Genomic DNA, 13,384 nt, shown 5'->3' on the forward strand with positions numbered 1-13,384 from the left:
AAGGAAGGAAGGAAGGAAGGAAGGAAGGAAGGAAGGAAGGAAGGAAGGAAGGAAGGAAGGAAGGAAGGAAGGAAATACATATCCTGAAAACTATCTAACACAAGTTCCCTGGATGGGGATGGAGAGATGGCTCAGTGGTTAAGAGCACTGTTTGCTCTTTCAGAGGACTGGGTTCAATTCCCAGCACCCACATGGCAGCTCCTAACTGTCTGTAACTCCAGTTCTAGGGTACTGGAGTTACAAAGTACCACTGCACATAAATTAAAAAAAAAAAAAAAAACAACCAAACAAGTTCCCCGGAGCAGTGCTAAAATGCACTTAATTAAATTTTGACTGAAACCAAGTTACTATAAAAAACAATGGAAACAAAGGATGGAGTCCAGCAGGCGCCCAACTTAAGTATCTGGCTAACTTTGAGTTATACACAAAGAAAGCTCAACAAAACACAGGGGTGAGGATCAAGACTACCTTTTACTAAAGGTATTATTACTATAAATTTAGTAATATTACTAAAGGAAGACTGGGAGCAAACCTAGGGCTCTGCACATGCTAGGACTGGGAAATCATTTACTGAAATACACTCCCAGCTGAATACTGTTGAAACAGTAGGTCAGACTCTTCAAACTAGGCCAAAGCAGGGAAATCACGGTATAGGATGTCTGCCATGGTTTACAAAGTTATCTGAAAAGTTCCCAGGGCTCCCACTCCCTAAGAAAGCCTGAGAGAAAGCAATGTACTCTGCAAACACACGAGTTAAGTCTCCCCCTCACTCAACTTCAGTCCTCTGAGGGACTCGCTAGCCGCATACCAAAGCTGTACATGATGGCTGCAGTTTTCAGTGCATGCGCTTTCTACAGCTGTGTGGCAGCAGCCGTCTAAATGCACTGTAAGCAAGCCTGGAGGCTTCTAAATCCAATCCCTCGCTACAGCTCCTCCCCCTGCAGCGGAAGTACGGATTTCATAACAGTGTGAGCACAGAAGGGCTGACCCAGCATTAGTCTAAGCTGCGTCTGTTCACCTCACATCTCCACAGCATGCCCAGAGAACAAATGCCATGTTCTCAGCCAGCACGCTGACTACACGGTTTATAGCTGCAGATGAAGGTCAGAGACCAATCAAATCAAGGTGGAATAAATGTAAAACTTAAGAACCGCAAAGCCTACTGTCTCACTCAGCACTGGTGCCTGGCTGTGTGGGTCCCACCTTCACTATGGTTCGCAAACACGTCTGTGCAGATCACATCAAACTGCTTCTCAAGTTTTCACTGAAATACTTACTTTACACAAGCGTCACTATACTCACCAATACTCAAAGACCTGAAATACAAAGTAAGGGTTCCTGGAACTGACGTGAGCCAAATTAGTTCCTTAATTTAGTTAAATTACATTGCAAAACCTATAGACAAACAATTAAAAGGAAAGTAAATACTAAATACTACTCCTCTTTCTTTTCTCTTTTTCCTTTTGCCCCTGGCTGGCCCAGAACTCACTATCTATGTAGTTCATGAACTTAGAGATCTGCCTGCTCGTACCAGGATTAAGGTGTGGCTGCGGCGCCCAGCTCTCATCCACTCCTCAGTGTCAATAATACAAGTCAAGGGAAAACAATTTCAACAGACTGAGGTGTCTCTGAGGAAGCAGGACCCTTTGTTCACTCACCTGGCTCAGGCTCTGTGTTTAAGTTAGTCGTGACAAAGTTAGAGGGGAAGAGTCCTACTCCTCTGTGGCTCTCTCCTTTCCACCAATTGGCATCACTGAAAACAGAGCAGGAAAACGGTCATTGGCTCTGCATCCTGTCAACGGGAAACTGAAAACAGTTGTATTTTACATCTTAGTTCACATCTAGCTGTACAAGCTGTTCTCTTAGAGAAGCACAGTGGGGTATGCCTGTAATACCTGCACAGTCACAGCAGAAATAATTTTCTTCTCAAATTAATGAAAAGATATTTTTAAAAAAGTACAAATCAAAGAAAATCTATATCCCCTTACTAAGTTTTAAAGCAGTTTTCCATGACTAAGCCCCAAGCCAAATTCCTTCCATCTACAGTAGCAGCATCCAAGCTAGACAGCAGCTCCCCCCACCTGTTTTCCACCCTTTCACAAGCAGACAGCTAAACGATACTCGAATGGAGACATGTGTTACTCCACAGAGCGCCTTCTAGTTTACTACTGTTAGATTTTAGTTTTTTAAAAGTTTTTAAAACTTTATAGATTACTACTTCTGGAACCTGCTCATTCCTTTCAAAGTTCTATTGAAGTACACATTTTATTTAATTTACTCATTTCTGTGAAGATGGACTTTTTAGGTCATTCCAGGTCATTCCCAATCTCTCAACAATAAAAAGACTGAATAGTGCAGGGTGGTGGTGGTGCACACCTTTAATCCCAGCACTCAAGAGGCAGACTCAGGTGGATCCCTGAATTTGAGGCCAGCCTGGTCTACAGGGTGAGTTCCCAGACAGCCAGGGGTACACAGATAAACCCTGTCTCAAAAAACAAACGAATCAACAAACAAAAGACTGAATAGCAACAATTCTGGATTAGAAGGCCCATAAGGAACAACTATTCTAGGTTCCTGCAAGCTAGGTGTGATGCATATGCCTATAGTTCTTACTACCTGGAAAGGATCACATGAGCCCAGGAGTTCAAGGCCAGTCTGGACAAAATGGCAAAACAATGAAACCCTGTCTCCCCAAAATGGGAGAATTGGGGGAGAGGGAGACAACACAAACAGCTTACTGGCTCATGGATATAAGCATGCTCAGTTTTACAGATATGTCAAATGTTCGTTAGAAAGACTGAGAGAGTATGTGTTCCTTCTCTCCCAAGATGCACGTGAGGAAGTCATTTTCTCCTGTGCTTGGTGACTGTCCACGCCTGAGCCTGACACCTCTCCTGCACTGTCCAAGCACCGCCTATGGCCTCTTCCACAGACTGCTCTTCTCCTTGCCCTTTAGCTTGTCCTGCTGGCTTACGGACATTTTTTAAAGGACTGTAGTTCTCTATGCACTCAGAATAGCAGCAGCTTGTCTGAATTAAGCCCATCCCCCACTCTCAAACTGACTCAGCAATCTTTTCTCCGTTTTACATGTTATCTATCTTTCTCTGCCCTGTATTACTAAGTCTGTTCTCCCACAGATTTGCCTGATAGTTGAGATTTTCATATTTGTCCATCTCCCATGTACAGGTCACTAATTTATGTGAAGTCAAACAAAAAGTACTGTGTAAATCAAACTTCATTTTATTAGATATTCGAATAGCTAATCAATCTAGCAGAAATAATTAAAAGTTCATCCTAAAAAAAAAAAAGAAGAATTTGTGAGCCCTCCCTAACTGTCAAACAGCAGCTGTATCTGTTCATGAGCCTATTTCAGAATCTCACTTCATTACAATAGTGAGGAGAAGAATTAAGTATCTACAGGGTTTTTTCCTGGGTTTCACTTACTTATAGTCAATCATGGTCTAAAACTAGTAAAAAATAAGCTGTATAACAATGTATAAGTTTTCAATTTTATGTCATCTGCCTAGGAAGTGACTCATTTCTGTCCAATGCATCCATGAAGAGTCCACGCCCCTCCTGTTGTCATCTTATTTCATTTATTGCAGACCTTCATATTTCCTTATTAAAATACAAGTATTTTTCAAATTCTTTGGGAAAAAGAATTTCAAAAGGAGTTTAATTGGAAATCCAGTTGACTTATGTAATATGAGAAAACCTAAATCTTTACAATATTAAGATTCATCTTTTTATATCAGGTATATCTCTTTCCTTTTGTACATTTATAAATATATTTTTATTATTTCTTAACTTTCAAAGTATTTATAGTTTCTCCATAAAGGCCTTAAGTACCTTTGTACTATATCACTTATAAAAATCTAGAAGTATTTATTTTTATTTTACATGTAAGCATGTGTGTTGAGTGTTATGTACGTGCAGCACACGCACACAGGAGCCCGAAGAGGTCAGAAGAGGTGCTGCACTCCTGGAAACGGGAGTCACAGATGGTTGTGAGCTGCCACGTTGGATCAATGAACCAAACCCAGGCTCCCTGCAAAAGCACTTAATCCTCATAACTGCTGAGGGCAAATTTTGTTACTATTGTGAATGATATCTTTTTTACTACATTTTCTAAATATACCACTGATTTTGTATATTAAGTTTATATCTAATAACCCTAACATAAACTTAGCTGTTTATTAACAGTCTGCCCACTGACTGTCTTGGACTTTCCACATGGACAGTCATAGTTACCCCTTTTTTCCTACTTAATAGAAATTTCATGTGCTGACCGCCATTCTTAAGGATGTTTTTGTTTGTTTGTTTGTTTTTCTGTTTGGTAGGACTAGACACCACAGCTGAAGCTTTTTTAATGCTAGGTACAAACTCTTTTTCTTTTTTCTTAAATTTAACTTTATTTTATGTGAATTGGTGTAAAGGTGTCAGATCTCCTGAAACTGGAATTACAGACAGTTGAAAGCTGCCCTATGGATGTCAAGAATTGAACCCAGGTCCTCTGGAAGAGCAGTCAGTGCTCCTAACCACTGAGCCATCTCTCCAGCCTCTAGGCACAAACTCTTAACACTGAGGTGCCCACTAAGAAAGAATTTTAGGATTAATGATCAATTAATCTCCGAGATTCTGGAACATTTAATTTACGGAGTTTCACGAAGATATAAAAGAGCTATCTATCGCCTAAATTCTTAAGATCAGAAAATGATGTATCAATAGTTCCAATAGTTCTGAGATATTATATATGCTAATTTCTTCACTCTTGGGGGGAGCTTCCTCACTTGCATCTGTCAGGCTACAGCAGAGAAAAGCAACTGAAACAGTTCCCTTCTGAAGACTGAGCTGACACTTGTCAAGACAAAAGAGAAATTAGGCTGTTGATATAAAAATGACATTTTCTTACAGTCATTATGGAAAAACAAGAAAATAAAACACACAGATAAAAACCTACCTTTTTATTCTAAGATTTAAAAGAGAGATTAAGGTTCTCCAATCTAGTTCTGGGTCTTAGACTGGCAATATAACTCAGTTAAAGGCACTTCCCAAGCCTGACAACCTGAGTTTGACCCCTAGGGCCCACATGGTGGAAGGAAAGTTGTCCTCTGACCACTACAAATGTGACACAGCACACACGTGCCCCACTCCCCATAAGGAATAAACACGTTTAAGTCTCAGAATCAAGAAAAACTTCAGCCTTTCTCTTCAGCTATGAACACTACCCAGACAACTTTCCTGATAGCTTTTGTAGTGACAATGGCAAAAGGAAGCAGTGTCCTTGATGAGTAATGTCACCTCCAAGAACACTAGTCCAGTCAGGTGGTGATGAGTAGAGTCACCATGAAGAACATTATGTCTAGGTGGGTGGTGATGGCTCACACCTTTAATCCCAGCACTTGGAAGGCAGAAGCAGGCGGATCTCAGTGGATTTGAGAATTCTACAAACAGAGTTCCAAGACAGCCAGGACTCTTACACAGAGAAACCTTGTCTCAGAAAACAAAACAAAACAAAAAAAAAAAAACAAACAAACAAAAAAAAAAACAAGAACAAAAGAGAACACTATGTCTACCACAAACAATTAAGCAATAAACCCAGAACTGCAGTGATATCCCAATCATCTCCATTTCTTTCTTTGTTTCTTTCTTCCTTTTTGTTTTTCAAAACAGGGTTTTTCTGTGTAGCTCTAGCTATCCTGGAATTGGTTGTGCAGACCAAACTGGCTTTGAAATCACAGAAATCTGCCTGCCTCTGCCTCCCAGGTACTGGGACTAAAGGTGTGCACTACCACATCCAGCTCCAATCTTTTTCTTAAAGTTTCATTTTTACTTTTTAATCAACCCTTCCATTTAATGCTCAGACTCGTTTCAGTATCTTACAAACTTTTTCAAAGCCAACCCAAGGAGCTAGGAATACAACACAGTAGCAAAACACTACTGTGACTATATGAGGCCTGGGTTCAGTCTTTGGCAATGAAAAACATGGAACAACAAAAAAATTGCCATTAAGATTCATCTGAAGGCTGGGCAGTGGTGGCGCACGCCTTTAATCCCAGCACTTGGGAGGCAGAGGCAGGCGGATCTCTGTGAGTTCGAGACCAGCCTGGTCTACAGAGCTAGTTCCAAGACAGGCTCCAAAGCCACAGAGAAACCCTGTCTCGAAAAAAAAAAAAAAAAAAAATTCATCTGAAGTAAAGTGGTCCCTGTGCAGGCCTCCTAAACCACAAATCTACACCAAATGTAGACTGATTCTCTATGGCCTGAGTCATGGTTCTGTCCTGCATATTATTGTCTACAGTTATTTTAACTCCCTTAAGTTTCACAAAAACAGAACTGTGTCCTCATTCATTTTTTTATTATAAATTGTCTATTACATAACTTTTTCCCTATAAATACTTACAGCAGCAAAGCAAAACCATATGTATCTATCCACTTAAAAATAGGCTAGACTAGGGCCAGCAAGATGGCTCAGCAGGTTAAAGTCAAGCATATAGCTTGAGTTCGATCCCAGAACCCACATGGTAGAAGGTTGTTTCTTGCAAACTGTCCTGATTTCCACGTGCACACAGTGGTGGTAGTGGGGGGGCACATACACATTCATGCATGCGCACAAATAAATTTACTTAAAAATGAAAACTACCTATCTTTCCTTGACTAGTATATCCTCAATGTGTTATTTAGAATGGAAAGCAGATACACGTGCCAACTCTGTTCACAGCTGTCTGGTCTCACTGCTGCAAAGTTTCGTCAACTTGAAAGAGCTATTACATTTATTTATCTATTTGTGTATGTGTGCAGGAAGGTCAGGGGACAGCCTACAAGAGGCAGTTCTCCCTCCAGCGTGTGGGTCCAAAGGACTAAACTCAGGTCATAAGACTAGAGTTCCGACCACTGAGCCAACTCAGCAGACCAGGTCACCTTGTCTTAAAAGTAAAGCTCACACACACACACACACACACACACACACACACACGTCTGCACTCTCTAGAACCTCAACATTCGGGAAACTGAGACTGGAGGCTTTAGAGGCCAGGACAGCCTAGGCTACCCGGTGAGAACCTGTCTCAAAAGACAAAAAACAAACCAAAGAACGGAATTTAGGCTCAAGACAGATCAATCTATTTTTTTCCTTAAAATTTTAAAAGATAAAGGAATTGTGGGAGGAATAGAGCAGCTGTATGTGAAGACTTTTGATGGAGCATGACTTTCGACGGCTCTCACCAAGGTTCTCATTACCTAGTCTAATCTTCAAGAAACGAGTAGGAGAAGACTGGATTATTTGACTAAAAGTAAAAATCTAAATACTCCTGGTTCTCAGCTAAAGATACTACACTGTTTTCAGAATGTTCCACAAATAAACATAAAACATACCTGTCATCCAAAATGGTGATAATTTCACCATGTTTAAAGGTGAGCTCATTGTCCTCAACAGCTTCAAAGTCGTATAAAGCTCTGACTCTCTTCGCAGTCTTATTATTTAACTGAATGTCTACAGGCGGATACAAAGACTTTGTCTCTGCATGCTGCTGCTTCTGCTCTTGCAATGACAGTTCAATAGCTAGTTGGAAAAATTAAATAGGAAACATATCCAGAATTAATTGTAACATCTAAAGATGTTTTAAAATATTAGATAACAATTTTATGCTTAGCAATAAATCAAGCAAGCATTTTCATTTTATCGAGACAGGGTCTCATCTAGTCTTGAACTCCCTGAGAGTGGCCTTTAACTCCTGGTACTCATCTCCACCTCGCAGATGCTGGGACTCTGGGCATATGCCATCAAGCCTGTCCAAACAAATGCTAAGTGGTTAAATTCACGAGGGGACAGAGACACATAACATTTTTAAAATAACATTTCTGCTCATGCCTTATTATCACAGCCTGTAATATACAGCAGCTATTATTTTTATAGCAAACAGATTGTGACATTATAATATGGGTAGCTTTCCATATAGGACAAACCACGAACATATTTCTGTGCTTGAGTCATAACTTTGGCATTAAGAAAAGGTGAAATGTAACTCTCTAAAGGTAGAACATTAAATATATGTTACTGAAAAATAAAATGAATTAGACTCATCTTGTGTCATGTCACTGGTTTTCCTGACTTTTAAGACCCTACAGATTTTTAGATTTGAGGTAGAACTAAGTCTATAGTCTTTTTATAATTTTTCTTTCAGGAAAATATCTTGGTAAAGCTATTTTGAGCAGCACAAATTATTGCGTTTTATCATTTACCTTTAGCTATGTCCTCGTCTTCTTTGTTTTTGTTCAATGATGCACCGTTTTTGGCAGCAGCCGCGACAGTCTGCAAGCGTACGAGTAAAATGAGCACAACTATCCTTTCAAAGAAGCACAAGCTCTATAATTACATGCAATGCTAATTAAAGCACTGATAATACTGATAACTGAGCTCCACTTAAAAGTGAGGTTCTTCATGATCATTTAAGCAATTGTTTTAAACATTAACACTAAATATCAGTTTTCAAGAAAACATTATAAACACACAAGATGACTAATATTTTACATCAATCTAAGTATCTGACAGAACTGGGCATAAAGGAAGTACCGACGATTTTTACAGAACGAACAGATACCACTTCCTGGCCTCAACTGCTGAAGGTCTCTTATTCAGGGAGAGGCACTCGGGTACTAGCTACTAGCTCAGAGCTCTGACAGGAAAAGAATACCCATGGTTGGAGAGGAGCAACCTTGCAGACTCAGCAGAAGACTGGAGAGGGTCCTGTTGAGTTTGATGGCACCTAAGACAGGTGTCCATGGACACCAACAGTTCTTTAACACCCATTTTTGAGAATGACACACAGAAGGACAGACTGCCTGCTCTTTCTGACTCACCAGAATACTCAGCCACCCTTACCTCTCCAGATGAGTCCCAGGCTTGCAGCTCTACCAAGCACATTAGTGTGTCAACCCCAGCATGCTCACTTGTTAACAGGCCACGCTCAACTCCAAAAATCTGTTCACAGCAGCCCTTCCCACCATCTCTTCTATTTCCACCCTATCTAACATAACACATTCAAATCTCAAAATTCTTCCTCGCTATGTCCTCACTGTCTGAATCTGTAGTCCTGCTTTCTTCTTGGTGCTAAGACAGCATCTAGTCATCATCCATCAGCCAGTAGTAATTTGTTCTACGTATATAGCCTTCTTTCAAATTTACCATAAATTTCTTCTTAAACATTTAACTTGTGGGTTGAGGGTGCATGTGTGCTAGTGTGTTAGGCCAGAAGATAACTTTGTGAGCTGGTTCATCTTCCATTTTTACATGGGTTCCTGGAACTGAACTCAGGCCATATCAGGTATGTACCCCCCCAAAAAAACAAAAAAGCAAGCATTTTTGCCCATGGATCATCTCTCTAGCCCCTTATCATTATTTCTTAAACAGAAGGTTGACCGGAACATCCTATATTTCTCACAAGATTCCAGACTTTAGAGGAGTACTAGCTATATTATTTGTATTTTTACTTCTGAAATTTCTGATATGTAGAAGAAAATTATTGAAAAACGAGATGTCTACTAAACGTATACTACGTAAGTACTACAATAAGTAGGCTATCAAGGGATGCAGACAATAAGATATTCCTTGCTAAGAGCAAGATGGCTCAGCAGGTGTTTACCTGCCGCCCAGCCTGACAGGTGTAAGCCTGATGGAAGTTATATCCTCAGGACCCACATAGTGGAAGGAGGAGACCAACCCCACAAGTCGTCCTCTGACCACCGCTCTCCTACTCCCTTGCTTTCACACACACACACACACGCACGCACGCACGCACGCACGCACGCATGCACGCACGTGTGCACACACGCACACCAACTCACATTCCCTGCTGGCTTTTCTACGAGCTCTGCAGAGGAAAACCACGGTCTGGATGAGCCTCTCACCTGGGACCCTGCTGCAGGAAAAGTCACTCCTTCTTCTTTCATAGATTTAATAGTTGCAGCTATCAGACTACACTGGGGGTCCTTCTGAAATTCTTCTGACCATTCCACCATTAGAGATTTCAGTTTCTCACAGACTTTAGGATGAGCCTTTTAAAGTGGCAAAGAAAAAGGAATAAAGCAACCAAAAAAATAAAAAGATAAACACAAACAAAAAACTCCCATGTAGTTAAAGTAAGGACTTAAGTTAATAAGCGAGCTGGCAAGATAGTTTGGCAGATAAAAGTGCTTGCCGCCAAGCTTGGCATCTGAGTTTGACCCCATGACCACACTGTCAAGGGAGAGAAGCAACTCCCACGGCTGTTCTCTAAGCTCCACAAACACTGTGGTATGAACAAGTAAGCACATGCACACACATACACTCAAAAAATAAATGAAAACAATTGAACTTTATTAACAGAGAATCACCACTGAATTTCTCTTTAAGTATATAAACACCAGCTAAGAGCAGTAAGTTCTGAACTAGCTGAGCAACTGACAGGCTCTTATTCACATTTTCAGATAGAATAGCTTCATGGGAAAAAAAAATCACCCTTTCAGAATACTTCTTACTCAAAAGACTTCTGTGTACTAAAGGCTATTTGCTCTGTTATCTCAACATTCTCACTATGAGATTAGGATTTTCACATCAACCTGAGGAATAGTGTTTCAGAGTTTGTGTTGCAGAGAAGGGGTACCCACTCTGCTCTCACATGAAGCTTCCCTTTCTTCACCAACTCCAGTGGAAGTCAGCACAGAACAGTGGCAAAGTCTGGAGTCAAGAGTCACAGGCACCCAGATCTGAATCCCAACTACACCACTTTCTATCTGTATGACCCTGACAAAGCCAAGCTTCAAGAATAGTTAAAAATAAACAAGGTGGTCTACACAAAAAATGGTCAAAGCAGTGACCAGGCGTTAGCCAAGATGAGCTCATACCCATAATATATACGTGTGTGTGTATATGTATATGTGTATATGTATATACATATACATGAATATGGATATACAAAGATGGATACCTTGTATATTCACATATATGCACACACACATATATATGAAAGAAAACAAATAGCCTAGGCGCTAGCTATGACAATCAAAAATCAAGGACAAGACACTTTAACTATTTAATAGTGCTTTCATTAGTAATGAAACTTTATTACACAGAATTAAAACAATGCACAGTACATTTATTGTATAATGACTTAAACTTCTTTTTTAATTTAAAATTTACCTTATTTTTTATCACAGCACGAGCTTCCGTTGCAAAATCACGGGAACATACTTCTAAATGAAATATCTTTCCACAGTTTGCCACACAAGCCCCAAGAAGCTATCAATTAAAATAAAAATGAATATATAAACATCAGATGTTCTGACTCAGTCACTGAAGTGAAAGCACTTTAACAGGGTCAGCAGAAATGGCATCCACTCACAGTCAACGCCTGCAGAGCGACATGAGGGACTTTATGGTTCACCCGCTTCATTATAGCTTTCAGGCAATCTTTGGCTCTAAAAAAAAAAAATGGAGAAAGTTAAGAATTGTTTGAGAGTTTTAATTCAAATTTTAAAAATATGAGGTATTACTAACAGCTTTAAAAATAAAATTCTACAGACATCTTTATTAAGCCTCTGTGACTTTGTACACTGTGGTTCACAAATGTTATAAAACTGTGTATTCCAATAATAAGAGAAACATCATTTCACCACAAAGCTAGTCAACATAGAGAACTGTACCATAGAAAGGCTATTTCTCCAGACAGACTGAGCTGTCCACAAGCAAACTCTCATCGTAAAAAGAGCTAGCGCGACACATCGTCTTACAAGGCTCCCCACACGCGTGAATGTGCTATGGAAGCAGATGCTAGCACACTGCACAACCACCCTCTGCTGGAGAAAACTGGCACAGCTCACTAGCTGTGTCCTGTACAAAAGCATTCTTTCGCACAAGTTCGTACTGTATTTAGAAAGGCTACCTAAAAGTCCACCTCACAGGGAAATCCACCCCCCACCCATAGCCACTGTATTCCTGGTTAGCACGCGGCCCTGCTGTCAAAGTCTTTAGTTATCTACATCTAAATACAGATCAGGCTTTCAGTCTGACACTGCCTTTGTTTCTCAGGACAAAGTCAATACAAAATCTAGCCCTCTGATCTCTTTATTTCTATCTCCCTGAACCAAACAGCTAGTTAAGTAAGCAGTTACATAGCAAATTTAAATAAATGCTACCATTAAAACCAGCCTGTCAATGTCCTTTCAATTTCCACTGTCTAGACACAAGCTAACCAAGCTGCTTACCCGTGACCATCTTACCCATTGGGAGTGCTTCCAACCCTATCACAGATGTCCATAATCAGACTCCAGTCTTCTGTGGTGTTGTACTCATTCGTGGCTTTTTCTGTAAGATATAGTAAATAGAAATTAGAACATATCTTTAAAACACATTAAGATACCAATGAAGGACAATAGTTAAGAATTTGCCTCTTCTCCACTCAAAGGTAGAGAACTACAGAAGAATTTCAGAAAAAAGCACACTTCTACTAACCTCAGTTTTATTTTTGAGGTTTGGGTTTTTGCTTGCTTGCTCTGTTTTTATTTTTAAGCAAGGTCTCTCACTCTGTAACCCAGGCTGGCCTGGAATTCGGGTAATTGGTGATTATGAGCACTCACTATTCTTCATAAGACCTGGGTTCAATCCCCAGCACCCCATGGTGATTCATGACTGTCTATAACTCCAGTTCCAGGAAGCACACGATACACAGACATACAAGCAAGCAAAACACTCATACATATAAAATAAATAAATCTAAAGCAAAAAAAAAAAAAACTCTTAAGGAAAAAATATTTTTAAAAAGCCTCGCCCTGCCAAGAACTGGGATTATAGACATGTGCTGCCAGGGCCAACTTAACTATAATGACATGAACTATACCAGTTTTATCCTCAAAGTCCTTTATGTAATCTGGAATATTTCATGATGAAAGCAAAGTTAAACTCCCCATCTGACTAAGGACATCTTCAGAAATAATGGCTGAGTCACAGCACTTAACTATATTAACTTTTTCCTGAGACCACCTCACTATCAAGTCCAGGTGACTTCAAACTAATGATTTTTACAAAAGCCTCCCCAATGCTGAGATTAAACCAGGAGCTGCCACATCCAGGCTGTATAAAATTTTAATAAAATTTCAATATGAAGGGAAGCATACAACTTTTTTTTGCTAGTAACTAAATACAAAAGCTCACAATTTCTTTTTTTTTTTTTTTACTTATGTAAGACATATATTTTGCTTTTCAGCTCAGCTTCGGGTATTATAAATCTGATTATTCTCAATAGCACTACGCGGCATATTATAGGATGTTAAAGCTGGGAGACCTGGGAGCTCATTTATTTATTTATTTATTTATTATTCTTTATTTATTTATTTATTTATTGAGGATTTC

The 13,384-nt window shown here is 39.8% G+C and overlaps 1 protein-coding gene across 1 annotated transcript in view; it reads right to left on the reverse strand.

The window, feature by feature from the left end:
• Stam2 (signal transducing adaptor molecule 2) overlaps positions 1-13,384 on the reverse strand; it is a 46,395-nt gene that overhangs the window by 15,708 nt on the left and 17,303 nt on the right. Inside the window, exons 2-8 of the mRNA XM_005346409.2 lie at positions 12,256-12,340; positions 11,379-11,454; positions 11,177-11,275; positions 9,907-10,053; positions 8,242-8,311; positions 7,375-7,561; positions 1,659-1,753 (exon numbers count right to left, since the gene is read on the reverse strand). Coding sequence (XP_005346466.1) covers positions 1,659-1,753; positions 7,375-7,561; positions 8,242-8,311; positions 9,907-10,053; positions 11,177-11,275; positions 11,379-11,454; positions 12,256-12,340 — 759 coding nt within the window. The remainder of the gene's footprint in view (positions 1-1,658; positions 1,754-7,374; positions 7,562-8,241; positions 8,312-9,906; positions 10,054-11,176; positions 11,276-11,378; positions 11,455-12,255; positions 12,341-13,384) is intronic.

The sequence above is a fragment of the Microtus ochrogaster genome, chromosome 4 (genome assembly GCF_000317375.1).
Source record: "Microtus ochrogaster isolate Prairie Vole_2 chromosome 4, MicOch1.0, whole genome shotgun sequence".
Lineage (NCBI taxonomy): Eukaryota > Metazoa > Chordata > Mammalia > Rodentia > Cricetidae > Microtus > Microtus ochrogaster.